Below are 21,522 nucleotides of genomic sequence, written 5' to 3'. Positions count from 1 at the left end.
ACAGTGGGATTGTCGATCCCGCCATGGACCAGAGAATGGTAATGCACTATTAACATCAGTTTTCGTCTGAGCTCCAAAGTATCGAGGCCCACCATTCCCAGGACAAAGCGGGATGGAAAGAGGTATGGTTAGTATCCGTAAGTCCGTTTATAAACGTACCTAGCGAATTTTCGTTGAACTCGCTCAAGCATGAGCCCATACTTTGTTTCGTGCGGGTCCCACACGACGGCTGCGTACTCTAATCGGCTCCGAACATAAGCGTAATAAAGTGTTAAGGCTATTCTGGTGCTAGAAAATTGAGAGGCTATCCTTATAACGAATCCCAGAGCTTTACAGGCATTCTTACAGGTCATCGTCATGTGTAGTCTGAAGTCGAGTTGTGTGTCTAATGTCAGTCCTAGGTCGCGTATCTCGTGTACCCTGTGCAGCTCCGTGTTACTGAGGTGGTAAGTCGCAAAAATAGGGTTTTTGGCTCTAGTGAAAGTAATCACCTTACACTTTGAAGTATTGAATGGAAGCCGGTTGTCTTCGCTCCATTTTGCCACTGCGTCAATATCACGTTGTAAAAGTTGGGAGTCCTCATTGCATTTGATGTCGAGAAACAATTTCATATCGTCTGCAAACATTAGACATTTAGCGGCACTGACGATCTTCGGCAAGTCATTAATCATTATTAGAAATTGAGTAGGACCTAAAGTACTTCCCTGGCTAACTCCTGAGCGAGTGAAATAAGGTTGTGAGTCATATCCTGCTAGACGTACGAACTGACTACGGTTATGCAGATAGCTGGCGAAAAAGGTGGTTAAATGCGGTGTGAACCCTATTGCAGCGAATTTTTGGAGTAGAATATCATTATCGACAACATCGAATGCCTTTTTAAAATCGAAATATGCCGCATCAACCTGTCGTCGACCATCCATAGCAGTTGCAACATAGTCCACAAAGTCGGAAAGGTTAGTGGTGGTAGAGCGGCCCCTGCGAAATCCGTGTTGATTGTCTACAAGCTGAGCTGAAATTTGTTGACTTATTTTGTGATCAATGATTGTTTCAAATAACTTGCCGAAAACTGAAAGTACCGCTATTGGCCTATACCCCGTGGCGTCTTTACCGGACCCACTTTTGGGCACTGGAGTAACCCTAGACCTTTTCCAGCATGCAGGATAGATAGCTGTTTTTAGCGAGAGATTATAAATGTATAGAAGCGGGAGTTGAAATACAGGTATACAGTCTTTAGCTAAAAATGGAGGGATCGCGTCAGGACCCGCGGAGGAGCGCGGTTTCAATCTACGCGCCGCTCGGCTCAAGTCCGAGATGTCAACACTATCTAGATTGACGCACGTCGCGTCTCCCTTACTCTTTTGTGCAGCCTCCGTAGGGTCTAGCCGCGGTTCCTCGGCCTGAAATACACTACCGAAGTATTCAGCAAAAGCATTAGCAGCTTCTTGGCCTGCCACTGGTTGGTCTTGGTAAGTGTAATCGTTATGTTGACGCCGGTCATTACGTTTACTCTTGACGTGGTCCCAGATTTTTTTTGGGTTGCTAATAATATCCTGCTCTATATTATTTTTGTATTGTTGGTATGCTTGATTTATCAAAAGTTTTACGTGGCTTCTATAGTACTTAAAAAGTTCATGATTATATACGGCTCCAGTTTCTTTAAACTTTTTAAGGTGGTAATATTTATTCTTAATGTTTTGAATAATATCCTTGGTAAACCATTTTGGATACTGGTATTTACTAACTTATGTTTTTAATGTTAATATTATTTATGTAACTTATGTTTTTAATGTTAATATTATTTTATAGAGTATTAACACTAATACTAACTAGATTGAAGTAAAAATGACATAGTCCGGACAGAGTCCATAGAATTGAAAATAAATGAATTTCCTAAGCGTGAGAAGCTTTACGTTTTTTTAATGTGCTACGTAGTATTATTATTTGTATGTCTTTTCCATATCTCGGGACCATGGGGTCCCGGACCTTTGGGAGGCGTACGTGGGGCCGAAGCCAACAGCGCAGAGGCCCTTTAAGACATTTTAATCTAAAAAGCAAGGGATACACGTGGCGGATACCATCCCCGAACGCACAATGTGATACATCCGGAGATGGTCCCCGCCAGGTGCAAAGACTATTGCAGTGCAGCACTTTTGGACTGCGATGGGAACTAAGGTCATGGGCTATAGATTTGAAAGTTGGATGGACTGGATAATGGGCTATGGGAGAGACTAGCGGACACCTGCCGTGACAATCAGTCTCAAAATTGTATAAGACAGGTGGTGACTCGCCAACTCATTGAGTGGGCCCCGCAATGGCCGCACGCACAGTGCGACAACAGGGCAACCCTTTGGAGCGGCTGTGAGGTTGTCGAGAGGTGAGTCTGCGGTAGCCAGATCCCGGTAATCCGTTCAAGGGCCGCCGGCGTTATGACATTTTACACTTCCAACCTGGAGCATAGGTCCCGCTCTTGCGACTCCACTCTGGCCGGCCAGGCCAATCAAGGCAAACACAGAGGCGAGGGCCAGATGACAGGGCCCTATGGAATAGGGGTCCGCGGTGTCGCCACTCACCGTCAGCTCGCCACAAGCTGCCCCCGCGGGGGTATTATTATTATTATTACACTATCACTTAAGAAAAACAAACTCTATTAAATAGTCTTATTTAATTTAAAAAGTAGCTAAATATGTGTTATTATATGTTTATTTCCTACTAGATACATTTAAAAAACAGTTAAATTATAATCACTACCGTACTGCATTAATTACTGTTAGTATTGTAACGAGTAAATATCATGTTACTTACAAGAATATTGGTAGGTAAAGCATGATAAAAACTGATTAAACGTTAGGCGGTGTTGAGATAAAAAACGTAAAAAAATCTGTGATGGTACGGAACACTAGTAGCGCGAGTCCGAGTAGCAAAGGTTGGCCATTTTATATGTTTCCGGAGAATAAACATTAAAATAAAAAAAAATGTGTTATACACTTTCTCTATAAAAGACAGTTGCCCTTTACATAATGTCTCTTTTTATTTCATTATTTTCTTCGAAGATCAAGAAAAAAAACCCTAAAAAAGGACTCTGAAATAAATGACTTGCAATTTTACCCTTTTTAATAACTGTTAAACCTACCAAACCGCCTTCAATAAATTATATAAACAGTGTTGTAAATTATTAAAATGTAAGTTGAAGTTGAAAAATTGTAATAAAAGTTAGTTTAAAATTATCATTAATCGAACCCACCATATGGACCACACTACTAGTTTTAACTTCAATTATTCATTTGACCTTTAGCCTCCAATTCTAAACAATTAAGTTTAAAATAAAACCACGTACAAAAAGTTCATCTAAACACTTTCGTTTCGCAATTATCCTTTACTTGTAAAAACCACAAATTACAATTAACCAAGCCTATCCACTGGAACGAAGACACGGTAAAAACAACTCTAAGCAAAAAGCGGAAGGATCCAAAGTTGACTGGCGACAAAAATACATTCTAACTGCATTCAATATCAAGGGCAATCGTAATTATTCTGATATTTATCGTAATCGTTGGACACGTTTAGAGGAAGATAAGTGATTTGATATTACGATATCTTAATGATTTGTTTTGGTATAGCTAAGGTACTTTTATTACAGTTGGGTCCGTATCTAGGCCGCATTTATTTAGATCCTTGTACGAGTAAAAACAGGATCGCTAGAGACCACGAAAAACTTACCTTGTCATTTTATCAGATCAGAGAGGATTAACTCTATACTTCCCTACTCTGTATTACGAAAGCAATTGAAACTAAAAAGGATTCATAATATTATACGCACTTAAATTTAATTATATGGTAAGCCTTTCTCATCTTAGTGCTTTCCGGGCTGCATTCGAAACGAATCCGGGCCCCGCTTTTTATGAAAAAAAAAACTAAAAATATACACTGCACTGGTTTTTATCAAAACGAGTGCCATACCTTACCTGACATCTGAAATATGTTTACTTGGACTATCAGGGAAAACTCGTCTACAACGTATTTCTTCCAGTACGTATTCCCTGACAAAAAAATTGTAAAAAAAAACATTACCTACATTAAATTATTTTAAAGTACATATGGTCCTATTTTCCCGCACTAGTGCGTAAAATAGCAGTTTTCGTGCGTATGTCAAAAGTTTAAAGGGTCATATGTACTGTAAAACGTTGTACGATACACGTGCGAATAGGTAATTCGCAACTCGTGTCTATTTAATACACCCCCTTCGATTTTTCGGTTTTCCCGCACTTGTATCGTAAATAACTATTTACTCATGTGATAGCATCAAAACATTTCCTTGGTCGTCTCCGCGACCTTCAAATGTCTTATAGGCAATACAGGCTTAAACAGCAATTAAGTTTTTATAACAAACAAATCAAAACAAAAAAATGTGAAGGGAACGGTCCTAGGACAAGAGACAAAGCAAATATGCTACCACAAATTAACAGCTATGGCAGAGAGTGCACGCGTCTAAGTACATTAACAATTAAAAAAAAACGTTTAGAAACTATTTTTTTTAAATCCGTTCGAAAACTAACAAACACTTTAAAAAAAGTCTGTTAGAAAACTAATAAATATTGTGTTTCAAATTGAGTTTACAAGTGATTAATTTATTTGTGGTTTTATGAATTAAATAGAGAGTGATGTTTGATACGTTCAAGGCGCAATTTAGATTAAAATGGCGTCAATATTTAGCAGCATCGTTAGGTAAGTAATAAATAATTACTTAAATTATTTAAGATTACTAGAAAATTTAGAAAATAATCGTACACCGCCCTCTTGTACCCACACAACCTCTGGGATGCTCCGTGCAAGATAAACGGCGCGATTCGGGAAATGAATTAGAGATTTATTAGATATGAAATAATAAAGATATGTGACGTTCCAAGGAAAAAGGTACCATTGGCCCCGCTGAATATTGGAACGGCGTTAATAATAGCGTAAGAGCCACCCGCCATAAGGTACCTTTTGCCGTGGAACGTCACATATCTTTATTATTTCATATCTTTTCCCGAATCGCGCCGAAAAGCCAAGAGTAAATTGCAGAGTTATAGGGGATTGCGAGGTCTACAGCTCACACAGCCACTGTTGTAGTATCTATTTTTTCTCAATTTCTGCTATAACACTAAAAAAACCTCAAAAATAAGGAATGCTTGTGTCCCGAGGAAATCTCGTTATAAGTATATATGTACCCCAAATTTAGTTTAGATTATCTACCTCTACCTAACACTAGATAAGTAGATACTACCTACATACATATCGATAAGAGCCAAAAAAGTGTAATAAATAAAAAGTTGGCTTCTAATTAAGATTACTTGCATTGCATACCTAGATGTTTTTTACCGAGCTTTTGTTCAATGTTGTCCACGCAGAGATCAAGGCCGGTCGGCATAATAGACTTCAGTATTTTTATTTGTCAGATAAGATGCATTATTGTTTACAGCTTGGCAAAAAAGAGTAGAAATTAAAAAGTGCCAACACTGTAGTGTCGTCCCTTTCAAACCAATATATATAAGAAAACGGGACGACACTACAATGTTGCCACTTTTTAATTTCTGTTCTTTTTGCTGTAAATTGAACTATTATTATGGAGTTTCCCAAAATGAATAGGAAACATTATAATATTTTAGGTATGGGAATGCCTTGTTAATTAAAAAGTAATTTATCATCTATTGGGAAAATGCACTTAATTGGAAATAAATCGAATACCTACTCCTACTCATGTTTAAGTCAAATAGTACGGTGCATAAGTAGAATATAGCGGATAGAATAACTCATCAAATACATTTATCTCCCTCCTTGATAGATAAAATGCCTAAGAAATAAAATGTTTATCTTTTTCAAACTGTTTAATCTGCCATACCAATCCCGAATTAACCCGAACGCAATATTTTTCCACTCTGCATTCGAATTAATTTCCAGACAGCGAAATCGACTCCACACTCTCGTTCGCGGCTTGGCCCGCGATTCACGCGCATAGTCTGGAGGGGGCTTTATACATATACACTAGCTACCTCCAGTTACTAGACTTCCGTGTAACATAGCTTATGTTAATTTAAATGAATCCACAAGCAAGCTATAACAGCGAATCAATACACTCATAAGCATCATAGGTAGGTACCATCAATTAAATCGGGCCACGATCTTGTAAATTACCTCTACATTTCCGACATTGTTTTAAATGCAGTGCTTCTATTCCAATAGCTGACATAGTCATAAACAGACCAGTGAAGGATTGCTTAGGGTTTGTGCACAAATCTCGCGAGGTGTTTTCGACTACTTTTTAAGGGTATCGTCTTGGGTCGTCCCATTCCGTTTTCGTCAAGTTCTTAAATTAGTCCTATTCTGCTTTCGTCATTCATTCTACATTGAAAGCCACCGACGATTGTGACGAATGTAGAATGGGTGACGAAAGTAGAATAGGACTAATTTAAGAACTTGACGAAAAACGAATGGAACGACCCAAGACGATACCTTTTTAAGATAGGTACCCGCGGGGGCGATGGGGCACGGAGATATTTTAAGTCTAGCTGGGCATATTGAGATCAAAGTTTCATATGAATTGGTCACGCTTTGTTTGGTAAGTGGTGAGAATTATAGGCTGCAACTGGTTTGTTTATAAATATTAACAATTATAAAGCCTGATACACAAAGCAGAATAAACTGCATGTAGGCACAGTGGCACGCTCTCCTCTCGTTTCGGAGGCGAAGATTCTTTTTCGATCACTTAGCCAAAAAAGTAGAGTAGTAAGGGTAAATCTACCAATGAGGCTACAGCAGACCCTACTTTGGAGGAGCTAAAGGGAGGGTTAATAACCGCCTGTATCCTAGTAAAAATCTAGCAAGTTAAATTTGAGTTTTCGTGTTATTGAACTATTTAATCTACATATTGCAATATGGACAACCGGTCTAGCCTAGTGCCTGCGAAGCCGACGGTCCTGGGCTCGAATCCCGGTAGGTAAGGGAATTTGTGTGATGAACACAGATATCTGTTACTGATCCATGGTTGTTTTCTATGTATATAAGTATGTATTTATCTATATAAGTATGTTTATATCGTCGCCTTGTATCCATAGTACAAGCTATGCATAGTTTGGGGCTAGGTCAATTTGTGTAAGATGTCCCCAATATTTATTTATTTATATTGCAATAGTGGATATTAATTACCTACATGTTGTATTAATCTCGTGACTATACAGCTGATACAAATCTAGTACAACAATTTTATTAACATATCTTAATTAAGTCATGCTTGAATAATTTATTTGCACTTTACAGCAACATTTACCTATGTATATTATACAATAGCTTGTTAGTTCTCGGATGGTAAGTATAATTGCTGTAACATTGATTACAAGATTTACAAACGTGAAATCGTAATACTTTTCTGGTTTAGGTACATGTGTAGAAATGAGTTCGTAATAATGACGGAAATGGCTTGACAGAGTATATATAAAATAAGACCTACAGCAATGCGTTAAATCTTAAATGGACTAGACAAGCAATTTAAGACTCATCTAAATAAATTATTTTTATTGCCACGCAGTATTGTCTATGGCACCTGGCTTTTTGTATGCATATAATATTCTATGACCATAGACAGCCTGTGTGACCAGGATACTTTTATTTAATTCTTTATATAATTCCCAACAGCAAGCTACGGCAGCCTATGCACGGGGATGTCCATGGGCTGGACGTCCCCCGTGATGCCTCTCCTGAGCGGTCCCGACAGTCCCCTGGTAGAAGCGCCTACTCACCAGGAAGAGTCCTGGATCGGATCGCTCCTAGTGCTAGGCGGCCTCTTCGGTGAGTCCTAATCTACTACAAATAGAACACGTGGTCTGAGAAATCTCCAAAAAATCGGGACCGTTAAAAAGAGGATAATAGTATCCTCTTAACGGTCCCGCGTCACATACCCGTTTCCTTGGACCCAAAGAATAGTCTGACCATTCTTCAGCTCCTTTCCCGATGTTCTAGTTAAAAGTACCCAATGTTCGCTTTTAGTTCTATAGCAATACAAGAACTAGCTCGAGATGAGAACCAATTCAAAAAACTGCTATCTGACCTTTCAACTCAAAGAGGAAGGAAACATAGTGCTTAGTTCGGTTTCTACACAATTTATTTTTTCACCGAAGATTTTCAAGGAATTTAATCGTTCGAATCCATGATCTCCAGTTCAGTCCAGTTCAAGTGGGGGTTGACGCCGGAATTCGACTTTATTTCTGGATACGATACAAGTGTAATTTCCTTTAAGGATGACTCACGTTAGACCGGGCCGTGTCCGAGCTGGAAATTCCGGCGCTTAATTTTCTATGACATGACAGGCGATCACGTAATGCTTTCCGGACACGGCCCGGTCTAACGTGAGTCATCTTTACTCTTCCCCAGGTCCCCTCATCACGGTCCCCCTGTCCAAGCACGTCGGCCGCCGGTGGATCATCATCTCCACTAATCTACCGCTCCTCCTGGGTTGGCTGTTAGCTGGTGTGGCCACCACGTTACCAACGTTGTACGTCGCGCGGCTGATGTGGGGATGCGCTACAGGGATGATGTTCGCCACTATACCGCTCTATATTGGGGAGATTTCTGAGGTAAGTATGTCACGTATTTGTTTCGCAAAGCGAGCCAAGCGTCATCAGCACGACTCTGTTCGATCACACTATACCTGCCAGGCCTGTGGTCGTATTTGCCGCTCCCGCATTGGCAAGGATAACTCGCGTTAGACTGGGCCGTGTCCGGGCCGGAGCTGAGCTTCCGGCGCTTACTTTTCTATGACATGACAGGTAACGTGATGCTTTCCATAGAAAACGATGCGCCGGAAGCTCCGGACACAGCCCGGTCTAACGTGAGTCATCCATACACCATACACAGCCATGAGAAACGTTGTCGCCCTACCTGACACTGCTTGTATATTCTGTAATAGACTCGAAGGCCAATGATGAGTGATATTATTGTTTACAGGACGCAAACCGTGGTGCTCTGAGCGCGCTTTTCCTCCTCTTCATCAACGTCGGCTTCCTCTTAGCGTACGCCATTGGTCCCTTCACATCCTACTGGGGCCTCACCGCTGCTGGAGGGATCCTGTCATTATTCTACGTGCCTTTCACCTGGTTCATTCCGGAGACGCCCTTCTATCTGGTCTGGAAAGGTAAGATTCAATTGCTAAGCTTTTTCCACTCTTTCTATCTCACTTTTCCTCTTCTTTATCAACGTCGGCTTCCTCTAAGCGTACGCCATTGGCCTCTTCACATCCTACTGGGGCCTCACCGCTGCTGGAGGAATCCTGTCATTATTCTACGTGCCTTTCACCTGGTTCATTCCGGAGACGCCTTTCTATCTGGTCTGGAAAGGTAAGATTCGATTACTAAGCTTTTCCCACTCTTTCTATCTCACTCGGTCTTTCTCTGTATCACTTTTCCTCTTCTTTGTTAACCTCGGCTTCTTCTCTCTCGTCGCTTTTAACTCTTGCGTTTGTACCTACACATATCTACCCCACATAGGTACTGAAGGTCGGTAGAGCATAAGGAGTGAAGCTCTTCCTTCCTGAGCTATAACCGCGAAAATCGAAGTTCGCAAATTGCGGGCATCTGTCTCTGTCACTCTAATTACAGTTTAGAATAGAATAGAATAGAAATAATTTTATTCGTAAGCACAAACACAAAATAAAAACTTATACTGAACAGAGAAACATAAAAAAGAGAAAGTGCCACGAAATGGTCTCACCTCAGCATGTTGCTGGCGACTTCCAGCGCTGATCTTCCGATAAGACCATCCGGTGAAACAATCACGACAGGTAATTGGAGTAAAAGAGAAAGATCCCCGCAATTTGCGAATTTCGGTTTTCGCACCTGAAGTGTGTCTGAGCGACATACGCGTATAAATACGAGAGCTTTTCCCTATAACGGCCTTCCCTGCAATACATTTTATGTGTCGATTTTGTCCACATCGATTTCTTACATGGATAATTTCGAAAAAATGCAATTCTTGCTTTTAATAACTATTTATACACGTCGGCGTATTTTTTTTCCTTTATTAAAACGTAGTGCAATGCAAGTCTCAATAATCGGAATCATTATGCAAAATCTCTTAGTATTTGAATAAAATAAGCAATAGGTATATTTAAACAAATTCATGATATACTGTAACCAATCCGCCATGAGCCAATTCACTATTTACAAGTCATTCATCGAATCATGTAAACATCTTATCACAGCACTTAAAATCTACTTTATCCCACCTCCATAAGAGCTATTTTAATCTGTCAACTATTTCGTTAATCGTGCCTTAATTTGAGGTAAACTGGTGGAGCGTGACGATGAATTGATTTGTGAATGACTGACGATTACTGCGCGTGCCGACGCATAGGCTGTGACCTTGGAGAATACCGTGGTCATGAACTATTGCGTTCTCATCTAGAGTCAAACCAAGAAAAGTCTGCAGCGATTTTGATAGCCCACGCAGTGCAAGTGTTATTTATACGTCATAATTTCGTAGAAGTTTGACGTTTAAAATAACACTGGCACTGTGAGGGCTGTCAAAATCGCTGCAGACTTTTCTTGGTCTAACTCTAAACGCGGAGTTTCTTGCAGGTCTCATATTGGGATACCCTCCTACAATTTAGGAGGGAATTAAAATCTTCTCGGGTCAGAGGTGTAGGGTTAGAGCCGGCATTAGCTTTATCGCGTATCTTTAGAACTAGCCTTATGAACCAATTCTGCATGTATAACTGGCCTTAATATTTGTAGTAGATAGACAACAATGGCCCATAATGGTTAGTAACAATTAAGATTAAAAACTAAGTGTTAGCTTAGTAGAACAAAATCATAAATCGACAAACACACACAGACAGCAATAACAATAATAATCACCTAGTAGCGGTTAAAACACGCTCAAAATGCCGCATTATAGGTGAGTCGTATCGGCCCGCTACAGTAGAATGCGGTTGGAGCTGGCCTGCACTTTGCAGAGCAACGAGGCAGTTCTCTTGCGTATTACGGCATACATACATACATACATACATCACTGGCTCAGGGACCCAAAGAGGATCTTGGCCTCTGACACAAGAGAGCTCCATTCTGCCCTATTCTGCGCCACTTCACGCCAGTTGTGAGTTGGGTATTCCGAGGGCGGACAGGTCTTTTTGGGCTTCGTCACTCCAGCGGTATCTGGGATGCCCAGGCGGACGTTTTCCGCCCGGGTGCCCCACATACGCTCTTCTCACAGCACGATCCTCCCCCATCCTCTCCAGGTGACCAAGCCAGCGGAGTCGTGTGGCTTTGAGCTCGCCAATTACGGCGTATTACGGCATAGTAGTCATAATTCTCCTTCTTTCAGGCCACACAGAAGAAGCCTCAAAGGTGCTCCAAAGCTTACGAGGAACATCAAAAGATGCAGTACAAGCCGAGTTGGATGGACTGAAGGCCATGGTGGCTCGGGAGTTCAAGGAAGAACCAAGGATCAAGGACTTATGGGCTACCAGGGGCAACGTTAAGGCGTTAGGTTAGTATTGCATTAAGGGCCCGATTCGGATTTTGAAATAGATATCTATTAGATATCTTTTAGACATCACCAAGATAAGATAACGATATGTTTAAGATCTAACCTGGCAAATTTGAAATTTGCGCGATTCTGGAGACACTCTTGAACGATTTCCACAGGATATGACTTAGAGAACCAATTTACATCTAGTAGATATCTTACTCTATCTAACGTAAAAGTGACATTGGTTGCCCGAATTGCGCTGCAAAAGAGAACTAGTTGATATCTAAACTATAACGTATCTAGAATGGATCTAGTACGTGTCGTCTCTTGTGAATATCTTGAAGTTCGAATACGGCAGTAAGTATCGCAAGTAACGGAGAATATTGTTTTGAAGACATATTTTAGGGTGGTCCCTGTCAGATTTTGCTTAATGAGAGAGTGAGACGCAATAACATTACACCAAGATATTTAACAGATGGAATAGCACCCTTAGATGCGTTTTAGCTGGGATTTTTGAGGGGCAAAGTAGAAATAGTAAGATGAAAAGAATAATTAGTGCTCACTGACCTGCCCGCGAGAGCCAGGCTCCAGGGGTTCAGCATTTATTGAGAGTGGAACTGTTCCTAACAGCAGCAACCAGACACCCTCCCCCGGCGAAATAACCGACGGTGGCCCACGAGAAAGTTTCTGTGGTGCAATGCCTTATGCCATAGACAAATAATATTTTTCTTTGGTCATACTGAAAAAAGCGAAGAAATTCAAAGGTGTATGTGAAGTCCCCACCCGCATTGGGCTAGCGTGGGGACTATACCCCAAGCCCTCTCGCGCATGAGAGGAGGCCTGTGCTCAGCAGTGGGACGTATATAGGCTGAAATGATGATGATGATGATGATACTGAAAAATGTTGGCTGCAGTTTCGCATATATTTTATAATTTCCAGGTATCTGCGTGTTCTTAGCCATGCTGCTGCAGCTGTCCGGGATCGACGTGTTGCTGTTCTACATGGAGGAACTGCTGAAAAAAGTCGGGACCAAGATGTCCGCCGCCAACGGGACCATTCTCATGGGCTGTGTCCAGGTTTGTGGCACTTTTGACGGTGAATTTTCTGTCTAATCTAGATAAACCGTACTAAAATATACCCAGATAAGAGTTGATAACTTTATCTGGCTGCTGAAGAAAGTCGGGACCAAGATGTCGGCCGCCAACGGGACCATTCTCAAGGGCTGTGTCCAGGTTTGTGGGACTTTTGACGGTGAATTTTCTGTCTAATCTAGAGAAATCGTACTAAAATATACCTAGATAAGGGTTGGTAAGTTAATCTGGCTGCTGAAGAAAGTGGGGATCAAGATGTCGGCCGCCAACGGGACCATTCTCATGAGCTGTGTCCAGGTTTGTGGGACCATTGACGGAATAAATTTACGTCCTTACCTAAGCAACTTGTACTAATATACTTATGCCTAGATATTACGGGAATAATCAATCAAGCTTCTGAAGAAACGAGTTCATACAAATGGACGTTGTTCAGGTGTTGGCAGCGTTGGCGGATTGCAAGCATTAGCAGATAAATGATGGGTCCTCGTCATGAAATGCCCAGATAGGGACCAAGATGTCGGCCGCAATCGGGACCATAGGTACTCATACTTTTCTGTTTTTACTAGATTTTACTTAATAAGTACTAAGGTACCTCATCATCATTACATGTGTCAGAGTCATCCCATGTCAATTTAATTATTTTCACAGGTCATAACAAGCTGCGTCACTCCGCTGGTGGTGGACAGGCTCGGAAGGAAGTTCCTGATGTGGACCACTTCGCTCGGACTTACCATTTTCTTAGTAAGTATATAACTTCTTAGTATTCCTACTACTGAGCATAGGCCTGGGCGATCCTGAAGAAAAATCGAAAATCATAATTTCGTTATCTGCCTCTTATATTTTCGCGGTAGACCCTCTTAATCTTATCCAGCGGACCTAAGATGGTCGCGCTTTTATCGTCTGGCCACGTGGCCATCTCTTTTTAACGAATATATTAGCAAGACAGTAACGCAAGATAGACAATAAGATTGCAACCAATTTATCCAAGACCATAAAAGCTTCCGTTCTGATGCGACACCGCAATTTTGATCATAAGTTCACGAAGCTACTAAAAGCCATTTAAAATGAGGCATTTAAGGATTTCTTCCCAAATATAACATTGTGAAAACATTGGAATATAGATTTTAATCATCAACGCCATCTATGAACGAATTATGGAACTAGTGGAAACGCGATGTATATCGATCACGGTAGATGGCGCGGAACTCAATTCTCTAAACATGAAATAACTCTTATGAAAACTTGATAATGTTTAAGAACAAAGTAAAAAACCAAAACGAAGTCATAATATACACGCCCATTTATTAAGACGAAACAGGAGCTGAGTTTTAAATATTTTAGGTAAATATACCCGTCTCGCTAATGGAAGTGGCTCCTAAAACTTGTGCGATAAGGACAAGGCGAAAAATCCCGCGTAAAAATCTCAAAAATCGAGGTTTCGTACTCGACTGTTTCCTCCTCCAAAACTTAACCAATCGTAAGCAAATTTAGAAATCTAAATGATTATGAAATTATCTGTGTCGGGCCGTTTTGCTTTTTTGGCTAATTGATATCAGTTTTGAATACTACGCCTCTCATTGCGGCATAGTCAATTAGGCCATTTTGGCCATTTTTAAAGGGCTCTAGCGCCTTAAAAAACAAAAATATCAAAAAAAGCAAAACGTTCAGACACAGATATTGTCAATATTAATCTGTGTTGAAAAAATCATTGCTCTAGCATCAAAACCCACGGAAGAAACAGTCAAGTACGTTTGTATGGAGAAATGACCACTCCTGTTGGCTCTTAAATAACGTTATCATATAGTTCACTATAAAATTCATTAAAGTTCGGTTGCCTTTTACAAGTAAATTCGTCCGTGACACAAACAGGGCGTCGGCCATCATATTTATCACTATTGTAGGATATTCCGTACTTCTTAACTTCCACCAAAATATCGTTCAGACACGCACATTGCCACGGGTTGTCCTGAAAGAATAAATGTGATAATTTCACTCCGGAGTTTCTTAATTCTAAGTTAAAATTGTCTTGTAAGTATGTGAAGCGATTATTAGATAAGTTCAATCGTTTCAATTTTGTGCCACGGAATGCGGTAACTGGAATATATTCTATAACATTATTTGCTAAATCAATGTTGTTCAAATGACGCATATTTTGGAACAGGGTCTCTGGAATGTTTTTCATCTTGTTATGCCCTAAAAATATCAGTTGTGCTTTCTTCAATGGTTTGAAAACGTCTTCGTGCACTTCCGTTATATAATTTGCAATTAGATTTAACTTTTCCAAGTTTTCTAAATGCGTGAAGATTCTAGGATTTTCAATTTTGGTTATCTCGTTCGTTGACAGGATGAGATGTTTCATCGTTCGTAAATTTGATCTGGTAGCGAAATTAGGGACTTCTGTTAATGAGCACCGATCTAAATTGAGAAAATCGATAGCTTCAAAAGCCGCTAGCATGTTCCCTGGAGTACCACTCATGTCATTCCTTGAAAAATCCATGAATTTGATCTGCGGTGATTGGTCGAAAATGTATGGATTTAAGCTCCTTCCTTTAATTTTGTTGCTTGATAAATCTAGATGTCTCAGCTTATGTAAAGGATCAAAAATGCCAAGCTCAAGGTTTTCCAGTCTATTCCCTTTCAAATCAAGTATTTCCAAATTGGGCTTTTGCGAGAGATTTAAGAAAACTGTCTTCTTGAATCCATCTAGAACGCCAAGTTCTAATCGGGATATCTTGTTCACGCTGAGATCGAGGTACTCCAAAGCGGGTAATTGGTGGAAGGACTCCATTTCGATATCTGTGATCCTACAGTTCCGAAGGGTAATGCCAGTAGTTTTGCTGTTTTCTGAGACCAGGCCCCGTTTGAGGATATAATCCGAGTTGTCAGTGGAGCAGACCACGTCGGTGCCAGGGTGAGTGCATGTGAGGTCTGCTTTGACCGCCATCGTTGTTAGTAGGATGATCCACGCTTTGGAAGCCATATCTGCAATGTAACGAAAGTTATAAGTAACGTGGAACATAAGTTTTGACTCGAGCATAGATTAATACGGCCAGCCAAATGTGCCGGTGATTTCAGCTTAGAAAATTCAACTGTCTTTCTTTTTTTTTTCTTCCTCTGAGCACCGATCTCCGCTACATCGAGTAGGTATTTAAATATTTTATGGTAGGCCATAACAATTAGATTGGAAGGGATGCAAAAGTATCTTCAATTATTACTAAACTGTTACTAAATTATTACTAAACTAAACTGTTTCAAACACGATTCAAAACACCTATACCAACTAGCTACATTATTTACCGTACCTCCACTCAAACCAAGCTTTAAAAATGTAAAACTGTCTATTATAAATAAAATTACTTCCTAGAATATTATTAACAAGTGTTATAAGAAATAATTGTAAATATCACTTACCCAACATCGAATTACCACGCATTATTAAGCACTAATTTGTAAACAAATTGCTCACAAGGCTAAATAACTTATCAAATGAGGAAAACCGGCCATTGGTTAAAACTTAGTTCCTATTTATTATAGATTCTTTCCAACGGTTATTATTAATACCATAGACGAGCGGTCGGCAACAAGCGGCCCGCAAGCCTCCCTGGATATTTTGTATGTAATATTGACAAACGACAATGTTTGATAGTCATAAATATTAACAAAGTGCGGCCCGCGTCAACTTCGTTAACTACTGTTGCTAAAAGCTGCCCTTGGCTGCTAAAAGGTTGCCGACCGCTGCCATAGACGACCTATCGAGCCGGTTTCTAGACAAGTAATAAGTCGTACAACCAGTGTTATACGATTGCGTTTCTACATATTAGGGGTCATCCATTAATTACATCACACGTTTAGGGGGAGGGAGGGGGTCAAGAAAATGTGACATATTGTGACATGGGGGAGGGGGGAGCACAAACTTTGTGACGTCACTTTAACTTCATCAGTAACCGAAAATTTATTTATTAAATTATTTTATTCGCTGTACATTTAAATAAAAAGTTTTTAAAACGATGATCGTTTTGGGTTATAAAATTACTAATATTTATATCGTCAAAAATAAATAAACTTTGATAAAATATTAATAATACTTAGGTACTTAATTCGATTTGGCGATTTCGTAGAAAAAATGTGACGTCACACTAGGGGGGGAGGGGTTTGCCAAATGTGACCAAGTGTGACAAGGAGGGGGGGAGGGGTGAAAAAACCTAGAAATTTGTGTGACGTAATTAATGGATGACCCCTTATATTAATTCCTGCTAAAACAGAGAGACCATGAGCTACAAGTATATTGCTCTTCATGATAGTCCAGGCTCATATAGTTGTTATTCGAATCACAAGCTTTTAGAAATTGATCCAACTATTTTATTATTTCGTAGGTACTGTTAAAAAAAAATAAGACTTCCCATCGCATCACGGATCGACGGTTTTCTTGTTTGAACTTAATTTTACACTCTGTTACAGCGGTTTTGTAGTTTGAAGCTAGTTGTTTTGCTATTTTTGAAAAACTATAGCACTTTATAGCAGGGGTGTCCGAACTGGTCCGCATTGCAAGCATTTACTTTTGGCCCGAGGAAAGGAAACGAGAGGCCGATGGCCTAGCCGCGGCCCTTGGATCAAAAAGTTTGGAGACCGCTTTATATAGCGTTCTTTGTATAATGTAAGGCCTGAGTGGACGCTCGGAGCGGAGCGTTCGGCGGGGCGTGCAGCGTGGCGTCGGGCTCACAAGTTATTTGAGCAGCGTGCACTAAGGCCGCTCCTATACGTTTGCATTTGTTTAACATGCACGCCGCACTCCCCGCCCCGCTGCACGCCCAAATCGAGCGTCCACTCGGGCCTTACACTAAATATATCATGCTTTCCCGCCAGTTCCTGATCGGAGTGTACGCAGTACTGGACTTGCATTTCAAGGTGGATGTCAGCTCGTTCGCCGCCGCTCCGCTCGTTTGTCTCGTGTTCTACATGATTCTATTCACACTGGGTAAATAGTAATTTTTTTATGACCATCATGCTGGCTCGTTGACCAAATGTGTTGCTGTTTGGAAGCGGTAGCAACCAGGTGATATTAATAAATGTCGACTTGCAGGTGTGGGTCCAGTGCCATGGATCCTGGTAGCGGAGATGTTCCCGGTGCGGACCAAGTGTCTCGCTAGCGGCATCGCTTCCTTCATGTGCTGGCTCGCCGGATTTGTTTGGACCAGGTATTCAAGTATATTCGTGAACGATTCTCAAAATCAGGGAACACCAATCGTTTATAGTTAAAATTTTTCGAACTGATCTTGTTCACTTACCTGTACTAACAATGGCATTGTTCTATTACAATCCTATTATCTGCTTTTGTTCTCGTAGGCGCCAACCAATTTACTTACAAAATAAGTTCGAAGTACATTGCATGTATATTGAATTTTAAACCTTATTTCTTGTTGAATGGGGTTAAAATGGTCTAAAAAGATAATATCATATTCAATCTTTTGGAAAGTCACATGCACCTTAGCCACGACAGGGACGTATTCTGGTGTTAAATAAAATATGTAGAAAGATAAAAATGTATAATTATTAATAATAATTTATTATACACATTAGTTAACAAAAATAATCACATTTAATCAAAATCAACAAGTTCTTATACAAATATATATCAATATTCAATCTGCGAAATGTTTTACATGCTACTAGAGGCAAAAAAAGTTACATAAGTGTATATATAAAAAAATAATCGCATGTGTCCAAAATCAACAGATTCTTATACAAAAATATGCCTATAATCTTAACACACACAATTTGATAACAGGCCAGGTAATTATTTTTTATTGGTGTCTCGCTCGCTCTTTTATTAGGTATACTTTTAGGTATAGGTCAGAAAAAAATACCACTAAATAACATTCCGACATAAACAGATAAACCACGTGCATATCAATTGCAACAATGCGAGTACGACCCTGGCGGCACATCTGTTATCTCTAAATGCAAAACGTATGAAGTGTTATTCTTACCTTCAAAGCAATTTTATCCTTATGATAAGACTATAGAGCCGATAATATAATGAAATTGTATGGTATCTCATAGCTGTTTTTCTACTGAGTGCATTCTTTTTGAGTGTCGATGGTGGTTAAATGCAAAAAAGTTAGGTTAGCCATTATTTAGTTAGTGTATTTTGTAGTCTATTGTTTAAAGAAATAGAGTCGTTAATCTATACTAACATTTCAAGGCGGTTATAATCTGCTTTTACTACGAGGTGATTATCCTAATTTGTGGTTTACCATCCACCAGATAATAGGATTGTAATAGAACAATGCCATTGTTAGTACAGGTAAGTGAACAAGATCAGTTCAAAAAATTTTAACTATACCACACTTAACACTGCATACATAATATAAGTTTTTTCACCACACCAGCTCGGAAAGGCTTACTTTGCACTTCAAAAACTGATAGCAAAGTTGCATTTTATTCACATGTGAGGCAAAGTAATCAAATGCAATTTTTGAGTTGTTTTCTTAAGTTTGCTGGTAGAATTGACTTTTAGATGATGATTTTGGATGATAAATATTTAATAACATTCATTTGGATTTCATTTGGTTTGATTTTGTATGATATTTTACATTTAATATTTGCTTCGGGTTGGTGTGGTGAAAAATTTTGTGTTTCACTTGGGGGCAAATTTTGTTTAACCCTCGAGCTTTGATACCCTCGCAACGCTCAAGATTCCATTTTTCGAACCACTCGCTACGCTCGTGGTTCAATTTTGGAATCTTTCGCTTGCTCGGGTATCAATATGAGCACGAGCGGTTAAACAACAACTTTGCCCCCTTGTAAAACAAATAACTATTGTGAGTCTTTTGGATTGTTCAATTACTAACTGTCGCTGTCGTGAACCAGGCCTTTGGCTCTCCTGCTTCCTTTTCGAAGGCCGTGGTTTAGGCCTCGATCGACCGATTTGATCGAAAATGAAATTGGCGTTAAAAATGTCCCCAAACGAAAATACCAGCGTCACTAATTGGTATTCTTGCGTCCGCATCTCGCCATTTGATCTGTAATATCGGTCATAATCGGCGTGCCTAATTGGCGTTTGCGTCCGCACGGCCTAATTTGATCGGACAATTTAATCAGATTGACGATAATTGGTCCCGTCTGGACGGGGCTTAAACCTAACTACCTATTACCTACTTCATAACTTCTGCTTGCTTGACCTCCACTTGAAACTAAAAGTTGAATAATCAATTAATAAGCCGATTAACTTAAAGTTAACAATTTCTATAAAAAATGCTTCATTGATATGATTTTATATATGCTAATGGTACGATTTAATCAACTCGTCGGCTAAATATGACATTGAGCCGTATTTTTTCTACACAAACTTGTTACTATATAAGTACAGTCGTCATCATATATATCGGAGCGGCCAAGGTGCTCACAAATATCTGAGCACGCCTCTATTGTCAAGGCGTTAGAGTGAGTTCAGATATTGTGAACACCTTGGCCGCTCCGATATATCTGATGGCGACTGTACTTGGTCGTATTTTTTTATTTCACCAGGTTCTTCCGCGAAGTAGAAGCGTCATACGGCATCTACACGGCGTTCTGGATACTGGCCGTGTGCTGCGGATTCGGGTTCATATTCTCTGCGGCCTTTCTGCCTGAGACCAAGGGCAAGACCTTCGATGAGATACAGGCGATGCTTAACAAGTAAGTCTACAGGGTCATTTTTGGATCGTTAGCCATATTCTGCGAGGTGATTAGGACATGACTTTGTCTATGGGGCCAACCCCGAAATTTAAAAAAAAATTGGACCCATAGAAAACGTCGACATCCACTCGACCAAAATACATGGAAAGGCCAAAAATTTTTTTGTGATTTCGGAGTTTCCCTAGAAAAAGTTGTTCAATATGGCCTACCTAATCCTCGCACAATATGGCTAACGGTCCAAAAATTACCCTGTATATAGCAGTATCCAGACGGGACTGATCAAATCGGTCGATTTGATCAGAAATGAAATTGGCGTCAATCTCCAATTTTAGATTTATGGTGATATTAGAGCCCTCTAAATTGAAAACATGCCCCAGAACGAAAATACTGGCCTCACAAATTGGTATTCTTGCGTCCGCACCTCATTTTATCAGTAATATCGGTCATTATCGGCGGTTGAATTCGGCGAGCCAAATAGGCGTATAAATGTAAATGTCCTAGTGCTCGACATGCTCATGCCCAACAGATGTCACTTTGCCGTCACCTCTATTGACTATGACTTAAGTTTCAAGATGACATGTACTGGGACCGCGTCGAGCACCAGTACGTTTACCTTATAGGACTTTCCTTGATTTAATTGCAGTTGGGATTATTTCTAGCGAAATTGCAGGTTTTGACAGTGCTTACTATTTTCAGATCTAACAAGGAAGAGGAGCCCAAACCAGTTAATGTCTAGAAATAAATATAATTATAAGGTTTTTTTTTTTAATTAGGTAATTATAAGTTTTATTTATCTCACAAAGGATACATTTTACAAAATGTACAAAACTTAAGAAACTAAAACCTCTGAGCCATGCCGGGTCCATTATAAGGATTATTTTCATAGGGTATATTGATATCGAATTCTGGCCGCCATTTTGGTGATACATGTACAACTCACAACTAGTTTAAGTCCTTGGCGTTCAAACTGTTGATTAGGAATTCCAATATGTAAAGTTAGTCACTAAGTTAGGAAAAATCATACAAACGCACTAGTGTTTCATAGCCGGGCTCATTTAGACGATGCGAGAACTCGCATGCGAGTTTCATTACATTGCGGGTTTTGACCGGTCGGTTGAATTGGACGTAACCAACAGTCCGCAATGTAACTAAAATCGCATGCGAGTTCGCGCGCCGTCTAAATCAGCCCTAAACCCAATGGTTAACAATATTTTTACGAATAGCAACTATTGGACGAGTATCGACGTGGAAGATTAA

At 40.0% G+C, this 21,522-nt stretch overlaps 2 protein-coding genes across 3 annotated transcripts; one reads left to right on the top strand and one right to left on the bottom strand.

Moving 5' to 3' along the window:
* Window positions 1-4,544: 4,544 nt before the first annotated feature.
* On the top strand, window positions 4,545-21,521 carry LOC134675177 (facilitated trehalose transporter Tret1-like). 2 transcript variants are annotated; one of them, XM_063533373.1, is made up of 12 exons: window positions 4,545-4,722; window positions 7,669-7,821; window positions 8,404-8,606; window positions 8,977-9,163; window positions 11,350-11,514; window positions 12,437-12,506; window positions 12,663-12,729; window positions 13,237-13,329; window positions 17,452-17,563; window positions 17,669-17,783; window positions 20,116-20,265; window positions 20,962-21,521. In XM_063533373.1, the coding sequence occupies exons 1-12, from the start codon at window positions 4,659-4,661 to the stop codon at window positions 20,999-21,001; spliced, it is 1,419 nt and encodes a 472-aa protein (XP_063389443.1). In that variant the 5' UTR covers window positions 4,545-4,658; the 3' UTR covers window positions 21,002-21,521. The 2 variants fall into 2 exon arrangements, with proteins under 2 accessions (XP_063389443.1, XP_063389442.1); XM_063533372.1 differs by lacking the exon at window positions 12,663-12,729 and having other exon boundaries at window positions 4,551-4,722; window positions 12,437-12,573; window positions 20,962-21,514.
* Window positions 13,874-16,152, bottom strand: LOC134675190 (chaoptin-like). The gene is made up of 2 exons (XM_063533391.1): window positions 16,000-16,152; window positions 13,874-15,570 (listed from the first exon to the last, which is right to left on the bottom strand). Exons 1-2 carry the CDS (start codon window positions 16,019-16,021, stop codon window positions 14,372-14,374), a joined length of 1,221 nt encoding a protein of 406 aa, XP_063389461.1. The 5' UTR covers window positions 16,022-16,152; the 3' UTR covers window positions 13,874-14,371.
* Window position 21,522: the final 1 nt, after the last annotated feature.

Source organism: Cydia fagiglandana, chromosome 21 (assembly GCF_963556715.1).
Source record: "Cydia fagiglandana chromosome 21, ilCydFagi1.1, whole genome shotgun sequence".
Lineage (NCBI taxonomy): Eukaryota > Metazoa > Arthropoda > Insecta > Lepidoptera > Tortricidae > Cydia > Cydia fagiglandana.
Note: the sequence above shows the minus strand (reverse complement) of the source record. Positions and strands in the feature narration are given on the sequence as shown.

Coding starts and splice junctions, on each gene's coding strand:
- LOC134675190 (XM_063533391.1), bottom strand. CDS start 16,021: ATGCGTGGTAATTCGATGTTGG. Junction 15,571..15,999: donor GCGTGGTAATTCGATGTTGG/GTAAGTGATATT, acceptor GTTACATTGCAG/ATATGGCTTCCAAAGCGTGG.
- LOC134675177 (XM_063533373.1), top strand. CDS start 4,659: ATGTTTGATACGTTCAAGGCGCAATTTAGATTAAAATGGCGTCAATAT. Junction 4,723..7,668: donor ATATTTAGCAGCATCGTTAG/GTAAGTAATAAA, acceptor AATTCCCAACAG/CAAGCTACGGCAGCCTATGC. Junction 12,730..13,236: donor TTCTCAAGGGCTGTGTCCAG/GTTTGTGGGACT, acceptor TTATTTTCACAG/GTCATAACAAGCTGCGTCAC.